The 20,550-nt window shown below is 32.2% G+C and overlaps 3 protein-coding genes across 6 annotated transcripts; 2 read left to right on the plus strand and 1 right to left on the minus strand.

The window, feature by feature from the left end:
- Positions 1-158: 158 nt before the first annotated feature.
- Positions 159-2,128, plus strand: LOC130676456 (peptidyl-prolyl cis-trans isomerase-like). Its single transcript, XM_057482672.1, has 3 exons — positions 159-447; positions 882-1,235; positions 1,328-2,128. The coding sequence occupies exons 1-3, from the start codon at positions 244-246 to the stop codon at positions 1,397-1,399; spliced, it is 630 nt and encodes a 209-aa protein (XP_057338655.1). The 5' UTR covers positions 159-243; the 3' UTR covers positions 1,400-2,128.
- A 312-nt stretch (positions 2,129-2,440) lies between these two features.
- Positions 2,441-18,670, minus strand: LOC130676455 (uncharacterized). Of its 4 annotated transcripts, XM_057482668.1 has the most exons (5): positions 18,527-18,670; positions 17,208-17,316; positions 5,675-5,915; positions 5,239-5,562; positions 2,441-5,128 (listed from the first exon to the last, which is right to left on the minus strand). In XM_057482668.1, the coding sequence occupies exons 3-5, from the start codon at positions 5,903-5,905 to the stop codon at positions 4,244-4,246; spliced, it is 1,440 nt and encodes a 479-aa protein (XP_057338651.1). In that variant the 5' UTR covers positions 5,906-5,915; positions 17,208-17,316; positions 18,527-18,670; the 3' UTR covers positions 2,441-4,243. The 4 variants fall into 4 exon arrangements, with proteins under 4 accessions (XP_057338651.1, XP_057338650.1, XP_057338652.1 ...); XM_057482667.1 differs by lacking the exons at positions 17,208-17,316; positions 18,527-18,670 and adding an exon at positions 15,640-16,051; XM_057482669.1 differs by lacking the exons at positions 17,208-17,316; positions 18,527-18,670 and adding an exon at positions 8,123-8,290.
- LOC130676458 (defensin coprisin-like) lies at positions 8,489-9,140 on the plus strand. The gene is made up of 2 exons (XM_057482674.1): positions 8,489-8,674; positions 8,762-9,140. The coding sequence occupies exons 1-2, from the start codon at positions 8,569-8,571 to the stop codon at positions 8,962-8,964; spliced, it is 309 nt and encodes a 102-aa protein (XP_057338657.1). The 5' UTR covers positions 8,489-8,568; the 3' UTR covers positions 8,965-9,140.
- Positions 18,671-20,550: the final 1,880 nt, after the last annotated feature.

The following is a 20,550-nucleotide window of genomic DNA, read 5'->3' on the forward strand; positions in this document are numbered from 1 at the left end:
AATATAAAGTAAATTCGTACATTGAACTCCGAAAATAATTATTTTTTGAACAGCGTTGTAAATATTACGCAACTATTAAATTTTAAATTACCACGTGGCTCGGGTTTTTTTTTCTACTGGCTAATAATTAATAATAATAATAATTGTTATAATAAATAATAATAATTATTGTTGTTATAAATAAATAGTTAATTTACAAGATACAAAATTTATTTCCGTTGAATTCCACTGAGCAAGTGTAAAATGGCGTTGGCATCGATCTACCGGTTGTCAATTGATTCGACCTTCAGCAGTTTCAGCCATTTGGGAGCCACCGCCCGCCGGAGTAACCCGTCTTACTTATTCTTTGCTAGAAACTTTGCAAAACTTGCTGAAAAAATGGGTTTACCGCGTGTTTTCTTCGACATGGCTGTTGATAACCAGCAAGTCGGCCGAATTGTCATGGAGGTAAGTTACTAATTATTTAATAAACCATTTATTTATAATTATTACCAAGTAATAACCGACGCGCAACCGGCTTGAGTCACCGGCGCCATTAGCCATTTTGATATAAAATCATTTATGGTTCATATTAAATATCATCTTGTCACTTTTATTTCCTTTATTATTTAATTACTACTGCGCATAATTAATTATCACTAAAATAAATATTCAAATATTTTTTTTAGTTTAAAAATTGAAATTGTAAAAAAGTAAACTATAAATAACTATGAGGAAGTGATGCGCGCGTGGAAAATTTTCCATTCGTCATGAAAAAAAAAACGTGGTGGCGTGATTGCATATCAAATGATCGGGCACAGTTAAATATCTGGTTATTTTTAGTCATCAAATCAAATCAAATAAAATAAATTATTTAATATGATGAATTTTTTATCCTGTAGTTGAGAAGCGATGTCGTCCCCAAGACCGCCGAAAACTTCCGTGCTCTCTGCACAGGAGAGAAGGGATTCGGCTACAAAGGCAGCAGCTTCCACAGAGTGATCCCGAACTTCATGTGCCAAGGAGGCGACTTCACAAACCACAATGGAACCGGAGGAAAATCAATCTACGGCAACAAATTCGAGGACGAGAACTTCGATCTGAAGCACACCGAGCCCGGTGTCCTCTCCATGGCCAACGCTGGTCCCGGAACCAACGGCAGCCAGTTCTTCGTCACCTGCGTCAAGACCAGCTGGCTTGATGGCAAGCATGTGGTCTTTGGTAAAGTCATCGAAGGAATGGACGTCGTCAAGAGGGTGAGTCTCCACTAAATTAATTAGTTCTCATCATTAGCTGATAGGATTTTAGTCTGTAAATTGAAACTAATCACACGATTATTGTGTTGCAGTTGGAAGCTTTGGGATCACAGAGCGGGAAAACATCTAAAAAAATAACTATCGCTGATTGTGGACAATTGTAGATCTGTAAATCGTATGCAATACGACGAGATACAGTAATGACTGCACTATTATGTAGACTTTGAGTACCTTTTTTTCTTAAACTTCCTGTCATACGTAAAACTGAAATAACAAATACGAACATAGCTTCCAATTGGTTCAAGGCAACTATATTCGCGCCTTATTTAAGTTAATAAATTAAGTAACGAGTTTATTATATATTAAATAAAATGCTGATGGAGCTTCAACTCGAAGATCTCGTCGGAAAATATTAAAAACAAACCACGTAAACAATAATCTGGCTTTCACAGTTAATTATGGTCTCATTTGTGTTAGATTCTCTGTCCACAATGCAGTTATACAGTTATACTCGGTTTCCATTTATCTTCAATTAATCTATACATTTAAAACAACAAACAAATCACACTAATAATTACTTATCAATTGGTACCTTTTGTGAACGGTCGGTTGATAACCAGACGTCGCTCTTCTCTCCTAACTTTATTATATTTATACATTTTATTATTGTATTTATCTATTATCAGTACGCATTTATTATTCTTCCTTTGTACTCTTGCATAATCAGTTACTAAAAACAATAAACAATTCAATTAAAAATAATAATAATCATTGTTATTATTATTAATTATGTATTATAAAAGTGTTAAATCATTCCGTTTTATTGATCGAAGAGTGTACTTTCAATCGACGTCCTATTTCTACTTAATAAAAATTGTTTTCAGTAAAATAAATCCGTCTTATAATTTTACCATTAGTTCCTTTTAATTTGATTGGCTCCTTATATTTTTATCAGCAATTAAATTTAGAAAAATAAAAAATCCACACGTAGAAAATTAAAAAAACTACAAGTGCAATTTTTTAAAATAAAATTATTAGACCTCGGCTAATGTCAGTGTCATATTTTATCTAAAAAATTACGTCTCTGACTAAAATGTTATATTTTTAGATTGAGGTAATGACTGAAATATTTGACCATATATATTTTGACATGTAAAGGGGGTCATTAATTATTATAAAATGAAATAAAAACATGTAATGTAACATTAAATATTTATTTTACATAACGTACAACAATTACAGATACATATAATTTAAAAGTATTAAATAAATCCGGCATTTAAATTAGCGATCAAGGTGGGACTGTGATGGTATGATGGTAATTCATCATTTGTCTTGTCATCATTGTCATTAGTCGAGTTGGTTTTATTAAACCACTGAATTTCCATTACTCGTTATCCCATCAAAGTATTAAGTCAGTGCAACCAGGTCCGTTATTTGCCAGACTGCGATTGCACGTGACATAAAAAGGTATATTATTATTATTAGGTAATGGCCTTTTTTAAATTATTATCATTATTATTATACTATTCGTACTTAACTTAACGTTGTAGGACATATATTATCAACTGTTACATAGTGTCAAATCTATTTACATAAGAATAACATTGACAGATTAATATACATCACCAATGGCTGGGGTTCGTCATGCACAATTACGAGTATTATTTTTATTTCATTTATTTTTATCTTTATTATCAATCATGACACTAAGACTTTGTTTGTTTTTTTGTTATAATGTGTAATTTATAATTATTATGTAACGCAATAACATAATTCAAACAATAAGAGTGTTTACAGTTTCAGTAGTGATCACGGTGTGATGATTTTGTTGTTAAGATATCCGGTATCTTGTTATCGATTGTCTATACAATTAAATAATATGGTCCTTGAATTTGTCGTAATCTTTATTTATCACTGACTCTACTGATTATACAATTACCCGCTGATTATGTAATCGGGTCATTAACTTTCATTGTATGTACATATATATGAATATACATTAGGGTGCTTGGTTTCAAATGGACATTTTTTTTTTCGCTGACGCAATGAAATTATTTGGGGAAAAAATTATTTAAAAATTTCAGATGTTGGGCTTACACAGTTGAAAAATTTGTGTTAAATTTAACACAAATCATATGTCCCAAACGGTCCACGCAATTTTTTGTGTTAATTTAACACATTATACTTGTGTCAAACAATAAAACAGGTTTAAAACTTGTTGAGATCAGATAACATATTCAACTTTAGTTAAATTTACACTTGATGGTGTCAAATAATTGACACTAAATATTTAACCATTGAATTTTTATACACAAGAACATAAAATTTTCAACTGTGTAGTTTCGAGTACTTTTGATCGATTGAAGTTTTTTTTTTGTAATGATTCTAGTGATTTTGAAAATAAATTTTGCGGGAAAAAATAAATTTGATATTTTATTTTTTTAAATCATTTGAATTTCGGTAGCTCGTAAACTATGGAGTTTAGCGACGACCTACAGACTTTTTTTGAAGAGAATTAAAGTTTTTACAAAATTGTCTCGAAGACTTTTGCTGTATCTTCAGTAGTTTACACTCAAATAGCAAAACAAGGACGATTTTGAAAAAAATTTTTGGCGGTTCTCAAGTAAACAGTTCGCGTTACCGCAATTACTGCCCGTTTGAAGAATATTTTCATGATAAGTCGTAATTTTTGAATGGAAAAACTGATATTCGAATGGGAATATTTATAATTAAATTAAAAGCCGAAATTTTCAGAAATTTTTTTGAAATTTTAGTCAGTGAAAAAAAAAATAAACATAAGTTTGAGACAAAGCACTTTAATATATATATTTATTTGTGTGTGTGTGTGTTTTGATGGTTACTAATTTTATTTCAATGGTTTCAATAGACTTTTAATGAATTTAATAAATACACGTATGAATATTTGAAATTCTCCAGGCCTTTGACCAGCAAAGACATAAAATATCATTACAATAAAATTAATTTTAAAAAAATACTCCACGGATTTATTTGACAAAGAGATCTTTTAAGGATGAACATATAGACGAGTCGCAGGCTTCTGTTTCCGGTTCCTTGTTACCGGCGAACCAACTGGTAACTTTACCGGTTTTCGGTTTTCCCGGGGAAGCTACGGGTTTTGCTGAAGAGGTCAACGGAGAGTCGAGCTCGGCGGTGCGCTGGGATGTCAGAAATTCTTCGATGGCGGACCCGAGGACTTGGGCGTCAACTCTGGTGCCGCTGTCGTCGTCCCAAACTACCTTGTGCCTGGACTCTTTTGGCGGCGAAGAGGACTTGGCGAGTGATTCTTTTACGACTTTCATAACTTTAAATTTTTCGAGCTTTATCGAGGACGAAGGAAGATCTGTACTTTTCTGTTTCTTCCACATGGGCTGGTGCCGGTTCGCGAACCAGCTCGAAGGCGCCGGGCTGTCTGTCGAGTTCTTTTCAATGCTGGTTCGTCTATTTCCCGTGCCGTGAAGTATCGATATGTCGAAACTGTTTGATCGGTGGTCCTTCAACCGACGTCTCTTTTGCTCGAGATTTCTCGTTGTTTTTTCATCGCGCGAGGGCTCTTCGCCGCAGCGGTTTATTTCCGTGGCCGAGGAAGTCAATGAGCTGAGAATAGATATCAAGTCAGTATTGGAACAAACAATACCCGGTGATGATGCATTCATCAGTGTCCGAGGAAATTCAGAAGCGCGTCTACGTGACGTCGAGGCCTGATTCGTACCCGACAATGAACATGATGACGACGATGAGGGAATGGCGGCGAAATCTGAGTAACGTCTTTGCTGTTGCTGAGTGTATCTCTGTGATAAGGAATTACCTTCAAGGGGCTGGACTTCACACACTCGTTCTCTTGATGGGGTTTTCCACATCTTCAAGCGTACCTGTATCAATAATCACCATTATCATTACCATCACCATCATTCTAATTATCATCAGTATCATCAAAAAAAAAAATTATCTAAATAATTTAATTGTCTTACCGATACTTTACCTTTCGCGCCTTGATCTCCGCGATATCGTCCATAATATCCAACTGTAAATTATGAGTACTTCCAGAATTGCTCGGGGGTCCGGTGACTCCCGAGGAAGCGGAGTCGCGTCTGATCGGTAGTATCCGTGTCGCTCCCGGAAGTGCTGCGATGGACTCACGACGATTGCGACCAAACAGTGTGGGAGGTACTTTGGAGATAGTGACGACGGAGTGTCTCCGTCCACCAGGTTGCGGTGCTGGGGCTTGTGACAACGTCGCCAGAAAAGCAGCTTCTCTTGGTGATGGACCGCTGCCTTCACCTCCTCGTTCACTCAGACGTCTTACCTGAGTTGAAAAGGATAATGAACGGAGTGATTTGCGTAAAAATGCGGCATTAATTTCAGTATAAGTGGGTCTCGTATAACACGAGAGCTTTATTAAATGGAGCTTAAGTTACCTGAGAAGCAGTGATCCCTGTAGTGCATTGTGGGGTGGGGAGAGAGTGCTTGCGGGTTTCTCGCCATGGAGAAAGTAAATATGGGTTGAGTGAAGGTGAGTCTGGGTCTAAGCAACGTGGAGGAGATTCATTTCTACGTCGCTCGGCTTCCTCTTCACCTAGAGTACTCTCTTCAACTATTATTTGCGGCTCAGCTCCGCTGCTCTGGGAGTAGAGCTGCTTTCTCATCATTATTATGCTCCTGCAACATATCCGCACACAAAACACAATAAATAAAAATGTTAAGAAATTTTCTACCTCCAGAAATATTACTCTTCACTACTCTTATATTCAGCCAAGATATCAGATGACACAACGAGATCATCAAGTCAACGACTAAGGCAGAATGGATTGTTCCTTCCGAAGGTCTTTTGTTTCAAAGCCCAAGATAAAATTAATGTTCTGCTAAGACTTGGGGACGGGGTTTTGGATTACCGGTTGATCCAATAGTTTATATAGAACTTAATACGTGTTTGTTTATTGTTGATATTTCTGTCGCTTTCATTATTTATATAATGCCGGTACTCGATTTAAAATAAAAAAATCACCCTTAAGTGATTATTTTAAAGTCTTAAAATAGGTGAGTGAGAAAACAAGAGGAAAGTATCTTTAGTGTTTTATTAAAGCTGACCATCCTGTACGAGCTTTCTCTAAGCCACTCAGTTGTTTGTGTGATATTTATTTTTTATCAGCACGTCCAAGAATAGGTAACTCTATAGGATAGGACAGTACGTGCTAACGAGAGACAAAGATAAATTTATGCTGAACATGTTTCTCTTGTATCCGTGACAATATAATGCGTGTACAAGGTACGAGATGAAATGAAAAATATTATTATTATTATTATTATTATTATTATTATTATTATTATTATTATTATTATTATTATTATTATTATTATTATTATTATTATTATTATTATTATTATTATTATTATTATAATTATTGTTATATTTGTTATTGATGGAATTACGACTTTCCTGATCTCCTTAATTGACAGAATATTTTTTAGATTCTACACTTCGCATGAGTGATTACATGTGGATGTCAATTCGATATCCGCACTGCAATACCATACATTTTTATAATAGAATCTAATTCTTAAGGGGATACGGTACCGGACCTCTTTCTCACACTCAGAAAAATAAACGGGACTGTCTTTGTTGCACTCGTAGAGTAAATGAGAATTTTAAAACAATTTTTCTCGGAGACGAATTAGAATTTTTGAAAATACGAAATTTCTAGCTCTTTGTTAAGGCTTTAAAAAACGCTAATGACTCTATTTTAGGTTTCGAATGTTTTTCCGTAAATTAAATTGAATTGAAAATCGGTGACCGTTACCCCTTAACACGGAAAAAAATTTTTTGTGACCACAAGATGAGAACTTACGGTAACAAAATTCTGCCTTAATATACGGATAACGAAGCATTCGTTGGGCCAAGCAATGGTTTGTAACTGTAACAAAACTGTTGTGTTCCAATAAAAAAACTGATTTGTTAAAGTAACAGAATGAATTTGTAGTATTAACAAAAATTTTTGTAATCATAAACTAAGATTACTTACGGTAGAAAATGCCGGCTTTAAAATACGACGATATTATTATAATAAACATCATGTGTTCTCATAACAAATCGACTTTTGAATTACGACACTAATTAATTTGTTACCGTAAGCCAATCCTGTTTATCATTATAACAAAATCTTTCATTGTTCTGTTTTTTGTTATCAGGACGAAATTCGTTTTTTCCGTTAAGGATGTTACTTTAATAAAAACGGTTTTGCCCCAAATATATCCTTGTTGTGTTCATTAATAAAGCACGGAAAAAAGAGCAGTTGAAAAATTACAGTTTCGTATAGTAGTAAAGCGCTCCGAGTCTGAAACTGTAAAAATTACATTTTTTATCAGTAAATTTTATAGAAATAACAAATATTACAGTTTCAAACTCGATATTGTCGATTTAAACTGTAAAATTTGCTGCTTAAAATTGTATTAATTTTATTACTATAACAAATTTCTAAAATTACTGTTTAAGCTTTAATGTTTAAAGATTTTTGCCCCGAAAGCCTTTTTTACTGTAGAAACTGTAATTTTTCCACTGCTCTTTTTTCCGTGAGTTGATACAAATATATTCTACTTTAGACCGTTCCAATGATGGCGAATACTTCTTATGATGATTTAAAGAAAATATTTCAAGCTTGCTATCATATTTTTGAAGAACTACATTAAATTTATATGGCCTTGTATTATTTTATTGATGGTGAAAAACACTAATAATAATAATCAATAATCAATTATTATTATTATTATTATTATGGTTTGAAATTAATACAATTAAATTAATTATAGTTCAAGTGAATCGTGAAATGAAGGTTTAATATAATTAATACGGAGTTTAATTAAATTATTACTTGAATAATGTGACAGTACGTCGAGTGTGTCCACACTCAAGCAACGATTTCCTCGTCGAACTATCCTGTGTCCTTGGAATGCACTCGATGCAACGGATCTTCAATCTCCGGGTGTGATTGTAGATTCAGCGGACACAAACTGAACCGCATCAGGACACGCGGTTTACATTTCCTTCCTCATTGAACCTCTCTACAATATTATACTTCTATATTTTTTTTTTTTTTCTCTACTCTCCTCTACTCTGTTTTCCCGCAACTAAATCCTTTAATACCGGAAACCCTTCCACACATAATGTTGATATAAAAAGTGTATTTTTAAATTATTTCGCTGACTTTTTCCCTCATTTCTGGAGTATAAAAGCCGGGGTTTCGCTGACTCGCATCGCATGCTGATCAGTTGGACGAAAGTTTTTACAAACTCTGCTGCATAGTCGTATATTATAAACATGAAGTTGTTGATGGAATTGATTTTAATTTCGTGTCTCGTCGCCGGGATTTATGCAGCCGCGGTACCCGATGGACTTTACCAAGACGAGCTCATTGACGACAGCCGTAAGTTTATTTTAATTGAATGAATATTCAAAGCATTATATGCATACTAAACATACTCTATTTATCTTTGCATATCAATTTTCCCAGAGCCATCTGGCAGTGAGGTCGATTATGAAGCTCCGGAACTTGTGAGAGAGCGTCGTTTTTCCTGTGACTTATTTTCCTTCTCATCACAATGGGCTACTCCGAATCACAGTGTCTGTGCCGCGAGATGCATCGCCACCGGAAAACGCGGGGGTACGTGTGAAAATGGAAAGTGCCATTGTCGGGGAAAATGGTTCGGCAAATAATTTTCATGAGGTGACAGACACTCCTTTCTACTCGATGTTCGTTATGATTCCTAACTGCTATTCATTATTCAAAGTATTTATCAATTATTATATCTTTTGTAAGCAAAAAAAAAATCTGTGCCATATAAATTTTGATATTTTTGACTATTGAATAAAGTGCTGCATTTAACATTAAATATCTCTGAATTTATTCAAATAAACCGGATTATCTTTGTAGATATTTAGGTATATAATCGCATTACTCGGTTATCGCATTTGGTATTACGAATTTCGAGGTAACAAACATTCGCTGTATGCGTGAAGCTTTAAGCCATTTCGACAGAAAACGTATTTGCAGAGTAAGAGCTATATATATTATATATATAATCGATAATTCGGCGTATAATAATTTTATAAAATATTAATTTGGGAAACTTTAGCAGAATATTAATATGAGGATGAAACGGATTGACAATTTTTATTAACTGTTTAAAATTTACCACCGGGATATGAGCAATATTATTTTTAATATATTACGTTTTAAATTTATAAAAGTATTTTTAATATACGATATTAAAAACATAATTTTTTTAAATTAAATACGAACTGTATTTGTGTTATACCGGACGGATAAACTTTTATAGAGGATTAAAGTTCTAGCAATTAATTTTTTTAGTTTCCAATATGCGATATTTTTCCACAATCGATTCCTATAAGTCTTAAGTGGTGAGCAATTAAGCTTAAAGTTTGTTTATAATTGTAAGTTATTAGCGCGGGTGCGGCTAAAAGGTTTCGCCAAAAAAATAAAACAAACATACATATAAATTTTTTTTGGTAAATGTCAAGTCTTTCTAGAGGAGCTATAAAAATAAATTATTTTTAAATGCTTTGTATGATTCACGGTAAGAAATAAAATAAAAATAATACTTTTTTTTTATATTTTACGAGGGTTTGGAAAAATGAAAAAGAGCCGCAACCTCGTCCTGAATTCCTGAACGTTTTTTAGTTTCAAAACTCGCATTACTCACTAACCTATTCAGAGTCCGTGATATATATTTTTTTATTTTCCAATCCGCTGTCAAATGTTGAAAAAAAAAAAAATAAGCCGCTGACGCTACAAAAATTTTTACATCCACTTGTTTGAGTAGAGTTCCGCTTCAGTATGTTTGATATATTTTTTTCTTTTTTCATAAAAAATGTTAATTATTTAGTTGGACATAAAATATTTAAAATATGAAGTATGTAGAGAACGGAAAAACGTCGAGTACTATCTCTTTAGTTTTAAAAAATGAATTCGCCTTTGAATAAATATGTGAAAGCAGTTACATCCAGCGAAGTATGACATCACACCGGGATCTTCCGAGCTTACGTATGACTTTATTATTATTATTATTACATATATAAAGTATGATAATCAATAACGGCCAGCAACTTTATGCAGTACATCGGAGGATGTGTAACAGGTAATGAAATTACAAATACACCGGTCATTGAAATTGCTGTCCAGTGAGCACTTGTTTTTTCCAATTGCCGAGCAATCAATTTGATCGATTGTCCGTACCGTGGGCATCGAGCATTAAATATACAACATATAGATATTTACAACATTGTCTAAATATAAAGTTGGTTCAGGGGTTGAGGAAAAGTCTTTCTCTATCTGTCCCTTGAAGTATCCAGTCCCAGTGCGTCCAATGAAATAACGCCGATCGATAGAGAGAGTAACCGTCGGCGCCTACTGTCGTCATCCGCATCTGAGGCTGGTTTATGGACTGGGTTTAAAGAGAACTGAATGACGATCAGCATCCGATCTAACGAGGTCTTGAGCTTTATATATAAATATGTCAGGTACATGCAGCAAGTGGATAGTAAACGAGTTAAGGGTAAAACTGCACCTTAACTTCATACCGTGTAAAGTTATTTTAGTCCGAGTCATCAGTTCAGCAACCGGTGTCACCGGAAAATGGTTAAAATATGTGTGAGGAGTGTCGTCTCCACCCTCATTTATTTCCGGAATTACTTTATCGTCTGGAATTCACAATTATTCTCTCTTAGATTATTTTTTTAATTTTTTTCTGGGGTAGTAATCAAGGCCATTTTTATTTATTACTATTAATTCGGTAAATTATTGTGACGCAAGTCGATTGAAAATAATTAATTTCCGACTAAAGTCTATGGAATTTCCTTTGTCAACACAACAATAAAAGACTGGGGATTGAAGCTGTTCGCTTTTTTTTTTTTTTTAGTCTTTCGGTGTAAGAAATGTTGGAATTGAAAAAAAAATGTATTGAATTTTCAACGGAATTGTTTTATCTCTTGCATTGTTATTATTTATTTTCATTATTGTTATCATTATTTTTATCTCTATTTAAAAAGGTATGATCATTAGTACGATTGGTCGGAATCCTTATAACTACAAAAGCTTCCAGCAGAATACAGGGATGATTGGAAACTTTTTCAAGCGTTCTGAGTTATACTACTGTATAAGAAGACCGTTAATAGAGAAACTCTTTAATGAGAAGAGCTGAGAGCCTCGAGGCAGAAATAAATAATTTTTGATCGATGCTAAAGTATATAACTACCAAAAGAAAAAGACATAAAAAAATCCACTTAACCCCGGAAAACACTGAGTTTTTACGACCACCAATTTGTATTTTCTCCATTCCTTTTATCTTTGTCGATAAATTAATTTGCCTTTGACTTAAATTCAAAAAATACTCGTTTTATTTTTTCCCGAGATCTAAAATTCGCCGCGAGTTTTATAAAAAATAAAAAAAACAGTTTCTTTATACAGCCGCCATTCAAATTGAATTTTGTGTCCCGCGGCTTATGATTCAATGAAGAATATTAAGGGACTTTTATATTTTTTTTACGGCGCAAAAATTGATTTGACGTTACTCTGTTCGAGTTTGTCTCCTTTGCAGTCTCTGATGCTCTTGAAATATAAAATAAAAAATCATATAGATTTATAGGCTACAATTTTTAATCAATCTGCTGTAAAAAAAAAAAGTATTATTGGATTTATTTTCAGCGCCGGTCACAGTGAAATGAATTTCAATTTAAATCTAAATTAAACAACATTGTGCAGATAATAAATATCTATTTTCTATGCAAGTTATTCAATCATATTATTTACAAGTCTATTTTATTTATGGAAGATTACATAACTCGTCACGTAAACGGTTTCGTTAAAATTTTCGGATCATTAGATAACAATAATCCAGGTGTTATCCAATGAATCTATTTAACACGTGAGTAATAAGAAGCATTTTTATTATTTTAATTAATCCGCTTAATAATTGGGAGCGTGATAATTATAATAATTAGTGATATAATTTAAATAATTAATTACTTTTTTTGATAAAAATAAAATACGATGGTATTGATCGTAAGAAGATGGCTCTGGATAACATCTAGAAATTTTCCAGGAACAGTTCAAGTAATTAACGAGATTGTAATCATCATTTATAAAGGAAACAGTTTGAAAGTACCTTGAGATTTGAAAATATTTTTTTTTAACTCTAAAGTCTATTTGAACAAAGAAAAAATGAATTAAAATAATTAAATCGACAGTTACATTATTCTTTTTACGTGTACTTGCAAAATAAATTGCGAGTAAAAATGTATTTTGTTTAAAGTAAAGTAATTTAAAATAAAGTTTAAATCGAGCTTTCTTGAACTGATTGAGTGAAGAATATCCAATGGTTTTTTTTCTATCGCGTATTATACAAATTTATACGACGGGTTTTATTATTATTCGGGTCTGGTCTGGTTGCTTAAGGGGTCGAAAAAGAATTTTTTAACTTAAATGTGACAGCTGTAAAGATGAAACGTCAGTTTGTATCAGATAGTCCGTATCTTAACAAATATATTTGTCCCCGCATATAATCAATATGATTTTCAACGAGATGTAAAAAAGACTTTACAAAAGTTTCGAAGCCCGGAGATAGGACTTAGTTTAAAAACTGGATTTAAGTTAAAAAGATCACGTCTCACTGATCTGATTTTGTAACTCTGACATAAATTTCTTGACCAAAAAAAAAAGATATTGAATTTTAAAACCTTGTGGGGATTGAGTATTTTTTATTCATTGGCTCGATCTCGCGCACATGGACGTGACAGTTACTTATTTTTATGAGCAAGTTAATAAGCTGACAAAAGTAATATACAATTATTTGGCGAGCGGATATAAACACAGACATTATTTAAATTTTAAAGATGTTGCGGTTTGTTGATGTTAACAATTGCTACTGTCAAAACATGTTTATTCTACTCGAGCTTCTGTCAAGTTGGGAATATTCTCTTTTCTTGAATATTATAATCATCTCTGAAGATCTTAAGAACTGCATGGTACATAATAATATTCAAAGTATATTATTACGATGGTTGTTTGTATAAAATATATTTAAAACGAGCGTACCTCGTTGTTGTGGTTTTCTGAGTGACGTTTTGCATTAAAAATTTAAATGACCACCAGGAAATTTAATAAAAATAATAATAATTTGAACCGTATTTCCGGAAATTATATTTACTACAATATTATAAAATTATTTAAAACGATCGAAAATATTTTAAAAAATTTTATATTATTTTTAAAAAATTATAAACGCTTGTAGTGTAAAAAATTTTTTTCTAATTTTCTGGAATAGGGGAGGAGGGGGCAAAGTGGGCCCCTGGGGGCAAAGTAGGCCCCTTAAAATTTTCCAAACTTTCAAAAAATATGAGGGCAAAGTGGGCCCCTCAAAATTTTCTATACGCCAATGAATTCCGATGGATAATAAGTTTATCGAGATTTCTTATGTAATGAGGACTAAAATAGACCAGCAAAACTGTTCATTAAATATAATTTATTAAGAAAGTTAAAGATAATAAAATTAAGTTTTAAAGTCATATCGCAGCAGACTATCAAAACGACTTTTATATTATTAATATACAATTGTTTTATAGTTATTTGCAAATATCACATGTGTAAAGAATAAAAAATATCAAATCCGAAATTTTTTGGAGGGCCCACTTCGCCCTTAATTTTCGATTTTTCAATTCTAATGGACGCCGCATAATGAAGTGAAAATAAATATCAAGGGTCTAAAAAGAAGTAAACGCGTAAAAAAAATTAATGATATTATAATTCCATTAACGCATCTTAAACCGCATACGTCGATTTTTGTACCCTCTTTTCTTTTCTTTCTTATACATACATTAAAATTCACTAATTCTACTATTGTAAATTTTGTTGTATATTGCACGGAAAAAAATGAACTATATAAATTGAGAATGACAAGTAATATAATGACGAAGTGATCAGTAAATACCATCATTCTAAATAGTAATTTTGTCATTTATGATTAAAACGTGAGTAATTACAGGATAAGTATGAAAATTTATTGTCTACTTAAGAAAAATTACTATTTGAACTTTAAAAATCGTAACTGATACTTAGAAATCAGACGACACGTGTTATAAAATTTACTATTTGAATGTTAAAATTCTCCATTTTGACAACCGGGTTCCGGGTTATAATTTCAAATAGTAATTTTTAAAGTTTATTTTTTTCTGTGTGCTGATTAGCGTTTTTACTTTAAATAAATAAATAAATAATTATTTTCCTTAAGAAACCTACTCTGCCCCCCTCTCCCCTTTATCGAAAAATCTAAAGCTGTCTGGAAAATCTTAGAAATTCTATAAAAAAATTATTAAATTGTCTTAAATATTCGAGCTGACTGACTGGAGAGGGAAAATAAAAAAAAATTGTGATCCTGAGATTAGCAGACAAGTAACAATTTTTTGAATTTTTTTTCAATAAATGAATTACAAAAAAAAGCAAAGCACAAATATGCACATGTAGAAAATTAAAAGGGCCACAGATTTAATTTTTGAAAACAAAATCCAAAAATTATTAAACGTTGACTAACTTCAGTATTATAAATAATTTTAAAAGTTTAAAAAGTAATTTTCATAATAAATAATATTTGTACGGTGGATCGAAACACTAATAATAATAATAATTTTTAATATACAAATTTTATCATCTATTTGATGTTATAGTGGTAAAAGTTATTTACGGAATTTACGAAAATTAGATTCTCGTACATTACGTCGCGTTCGTCTCTCACATTGGAATCTAATAAGCTCGTATACACACTCGTTTACGTTTATAAAATTATTGTAGTTCACCAACACTAAATTTATTACAAAAATATTGAAATTCCCATATTTTTTACTCCATTTTATTTAATTAAATTTTTTCTCTTGAAAAATAAAATTAACTAATTAATATCGGCATAAATATATATATTTATATAACAATGAATTATTATTTTTTATCAAAAATTACCGTATACGGTAATGTCAGTAGAATATTTTTATATAACATTTGAATTATTAAAATGTTAAAAAATAATTCGTAAAAGTGCACGAGTTTTAACGCAACTTGAAATAAAAATTTAATAGCAACGTTTTTAACGTCAAGCTAAAGTTTACGACGATGTTGACGACGACAGTTAACTTGTTTTAATGTGTCATGTAATTTGTCTCATACATATATACATATATATATAGCAATCATAATAACAAATTACATGTAATAAAATCAAAATGCACCTTAGGCATTTCGGGATGTAATTAATCCGGCAGAGTGAAAACAGCCCAATGTTTAAAATCTCTCGTGAAAAATATTTAAGTTGTATAAAATAAAATTACCTTGAGCCTGAAACGTTTTCTGAAATTAGCAACGGTGTAGTTGAGACCTTTTGCATTATGCCGGTCGATATTTTCTTCGCTTTCTGCCCTCAGTATCATTTTCCCTTTTTTTTTTTTTATATAAAACACACGTGCCTATTTTATTTCGACCGTACATATGTTACGTGAGCATTTATAAATCTGCTAGTATTACGTGTCCTTTTTTTCCCTCACTATTTTCCTTTATTACTTCACTATATTTTCTTCCCTTTGTTTTATTCCGTTGATTCGACTAAAAGTATCCGGGTATCGTGATATTATTGCAGTCTCTTATTCACTGAATAAAGAAATTCAGCATAACACTGAAATTCCATTAGTTCTGACTCCGACAGTCTTTGTACCTCAAGAGAAATACGACATAACAATATTATAATAGTTAATTTACATTTTTATTGTTCAAACTTGTTTATTTAAATATATTTATTTATTTTATTATCATCCAATAATTTCATTTTTATTTATGACACCGATTATGTACCGCCGTCAATAATTTAACATTCAGATGGAAAAAAAATATTGTCATCTCATAGATTTCATAATTGAGTAGATTTTATATCCTCGGAGATTTTTTCAACCCTCGTTAAAATTCACACGAGATCGTTACCAAACGCAGTTTTGTAGTTAAAGAAATAAAGTGAGGGTAGGGTCGAAAATAAAAGTTTACTTTAAATTTTTTGCGCTTCTTTTTCTTACACAATCATTATTATTATGTAGGCTGTGAACTTTTAGATGAATCGAGTTTTCAAAGTAATTTAAAAAAAAAAAAAATGACAAATGATACGTGAAATTGTATAAAGGAAATTAAATGTCATAGATATTTTATGACCTGGAAATTAAAAAAAAATATTTATAATTAACTCGTTTTTAATTTCGAGTATATATTAATATTTAAATATTTTTTTTGCTGGAAGTGAAATAGTCATTTAAATCTAATTCTGTTGGTTGGAGCTGGAGATGGAGCTGAAGCAGCTGGACTAGATTGAAGTCCGCGGTGTATTTAGTTAACGGATTACGGTAGCAAACGAGAGAAAATCTATTGAAGTTGTTTTAAATGTGAATTAAAGAGTGTAAGTGAGCAATCTGGTGCTTTAAGAATGACAACTGAGGATTGAGAGACAAAATGTCATCTCCTCTCTATGATTGTTCAATAAACGGTTTTGAGGGGATTGAAATTGCCAGGAGAGTGCTAATAAAATAAAGTGAGACGAGAATGTCAAAGAGATTCTGATGAGCTAGAAAGAGAGAGAGAGATAGAGAGAGAGGAGGTCAAGGCCGGAAGAAGCAAATTCAAGTTGGATTTGTTCGTTCGATTGCACTTGTGCTCTACTCATTTCAAATAGCATTTGCTTGCTGCACTTTTGATACCGAGATTCAAAAGCAATCAACAAACACGGGCATCCTATTCGTCAAATAACTTCTTCGTCACTTTGATACATTTTCCTCGTCATTATCACACGCCCATTTAAAATCAGCAATTCAACGCAACTCATGCGTTTTTATTTAAATTCAAATAAATCCTGGGTACTTACCTCTGATAAATACTCGCTCGGTTTTATATTCAACTTTATTATTATTTTCAAATGGACTCGCTACGTTTCTTTCACATCACACCGTTCGCTGGCTGGTTCATTTAAAATTCTATTTAATAGAAAATATTTATTTTAATAAACTATAATTAAAAATTAAATGGAATTAATATGCATAATAATAATAATAATAATAATAATAATGATAATTTTAAAAGAATGAAAAGAGATCTTGAGTAATCTGTTCAATTAGCAGGCAATTGAATCCGCAAGTACCTCTGACCTTTAAGAAAATTAATAAAATCAAGTTCTTAATCATTTTTTTTTCTAAGCTTTTAATAGTATGTTAAAATTAACTCGGTTTTTTACTCTAGTCATGTATAAATGTATGTACAACCGAGTGTTTGTTTTACTGAGTAGTATAAAAGGTTTGAGTTTCAATGTAGAGCCGACGTATCCAGTGAGCCGTGTCGTAATTCAAATTGAAACGTGCTCAATTACATTGTTCATGTCCTAGTATTTTATATATATATACATATGTCGACTGACTAGTGCTTCTAGATTTGCTCTACCTATAATGGTTACACATACGTTCACATAAATGTCTATGCCCATATCTATAGATTAGTTTTCACGTGTGTCCAATTGTTCAATCAAATTACTCAGCTCTGCGACTTAATTAAATAGCATCTGTTTTCGGTTCAACTGTCTCTCAATTGTCCTACGGTTAATGCAATCATCTCATTCTACTTTTCTATCGACAGTGCTTTTACTATTTTTAATAAAATAATAAACTCGGATTTTTTTTTTAAATTATTAACTCCAATATTTGAAAATTCAAAATTTCAGATCTTAATAAATTTACTAATTACTAAAATTAACTTATCCCGGATTATCTTAAGATTCATAAAAAACTAAAAAAAAAAAACGGATATACGCCACCTGTTGATTTTTCGATTATTTTATTTTTTTATTTTTTTCAAACGTAAGTCGATTCATATGGAAGCTTTGAATGCTGGTGTAATTGAAACTCAAGTCTTTCAATATCTGTTGCACATAGAAAAAAAAAGATTTTAAAGTTCTGGCATCGCTCCGACTGAATTTTTATTTTTATTTTTATTTTTACTTTTACGAGCACCTTTTTTTTGTTATGAACCAAAACTCGCTATTGCCGCTGCTAATTGATCGTTAATGAGAATTAAATTTTTGCGTACCGAAAAAATTTAAAAAATGACGAAAGTCGGAAGTGAAAGTTGAAGATAAAAAAATATTTGAGGGAGTAATGAATAACAATGCGCACAATTTATAAACTTTGTTAGTACCTCTTGACGTATCAACAGCCCGCGAAGACGTCGCGACGCTCTAACGAGGTCGGTTGTCGGCTCAACACTGCGAGGCAGGCGCTCGTCCCGGCGTCCGCTCGACGCCATCACCGAATCCTGTTGGCCAATACGCCCGCGCTATTTCCTCTTATTTCTGTCATTATTTTCCGTTAGATCGTCCGGGAAAATACGAACAGAGTATCGAATTCGCGGATAGATAAATACATACATATATATATCACTAATCCACTGATCAAGTAAAAGGGAGAGAGAGAGAGAAATTGCACTGTGTACATTTAAACGCTCACGTGTTGCTTCTGTGGTCCGCGAGTTTCAGGTCCGAGGGTTCACATTATGATGCTCCAATGCGATTCAATTATTCACTACATGTTTATAAAACCATTTGTTAAATATTCATCGCGACCAATCGGTCTATCGGCAATTCTCGCTGAGGTTTATTCGGGATTCCTGCACAAATAAATTATGCTCCTCTGCTAAATGATTGTAAGTAATAATTATGAATAATTAATCACGATTATGATAATTACATTTGATTGATTCGATATTTGAGTCAAATATTAAATGACTAGACACAATGGACTAAAATTTGTTTACACAGAGAAATAGTTATTATTTTTTTTTGTGCATGCGAATGGACTGTAGGATAATCAATTGAGTTCACGTTAGTCTGGCCAGGTCAACGTGCTTTTCTATAGTTTGAGCTTTTTGTAAGATCGATATCTAGTGCACGCTACCAAAAGGATGTCTCGCGATATAATATATATCATGAGCGAAACCACCATATGTCTATATGTCAATATAACATAACATAATACAAATAGAGCCATCATCTGATACCACCGGGATCAACGTTACTGGTTATCGAAGATCAAAGTGCCATTTCGGCAGCGAGAATTTTTTTTGAAAGCGGTAATAAATCCTCGGGAAAACTCGTAAATTTATAAATTTAAATTTGCTAAACTTATTTATAAACTTGCCAATAAATTGCAGTTTTCTGGTTATTAAATTTTAAAAAGTGTTGATTAAAATATTCGAAAAGTTTGGATTTATGATTGAAAATAAATTACCGCAAAAAAAAAAAAAAAACCAGCGTTTTATCGGTGATCTAGTTACGCTCTGGCTTTACAAGCTCTAGAATTTATGTGGATAGACTTAGTGAGTTTGCGAAGCTAGGAAATGTAGTCGAGCTAACACGGATGACTCGGCATCGATTTTACAATGGTTACTATCTTTATAAAGTTCAAGCATTGTTCTCGAAAAACAAGTACACGCGTACAATGCCCAGGCCTTGTTTAAAAATTTTACAATGAAAAGAAAAGAAAAAAAAAAAGTGTAAAGAAAAAAAAATTCTAATAAAATTATCTCGTCCATTTAACGGGGCTGCTATTTGGCAATGGCAATATCGCCCAAACATCGCGCTATTACATTTTCCCACCGGACAATATGTTCAAATTAAAAGTTTACTCGCCACTTAGATCTCTGATCCACCTGGGACCGCGCTCCATTCGCAGTCCACTACACCCACCGTAACCGTCTAGTACTCATACGAGCAATTTAATAATTTCTCATCCGGGATGACGTTTACTATCCTGTTTAAATTACGATAAATATCCCCGACTAAATTATAAAACCATTAATTTACTTACTGTATTCTATTCTCGTTTCTGTCCGAAGTTTGTTAACCCGAGAAAAAAAGTCTGTTACTTTCTTTAAAATAATCGCGCGTAAAAAATAGCCGACAGTTGGGTTGAGAAAATACACATCGGACATGACGTCAGAGGGAAAAGGAAACTCGAAGGTATAATACCAAAGTTTCGCCAATCAAACTCCTCAGAGATAAAATTTTGTCTTGGCAAAGTTTCGTGTGCGACAGGTCATGGTACTTTGACAGATTTTATACCTGCCAGCGTCTGATATTAATTATCGGACTTTGAAACTTACAAAATAATTTTCGCCCTAGATTATATTACCAAGTTTTTGATGAAAAATATTTATATCAAATT

Source organism: Microplitis mediator, chromosome 10 (genome assembly GCF_029852145.1).
Source record: "Microplitis mediator isolate UGA2020A chromosome 10, iyMicMedi2.1, whole genome shotgun sequence".
Taxonomy (NCBI): domain Eukaryota; kingdom Metazoa; phylum Arthropoda; class Insecta; order Hymenoptera; family Braconidae; genus Microplitis; species Microplitis mediator.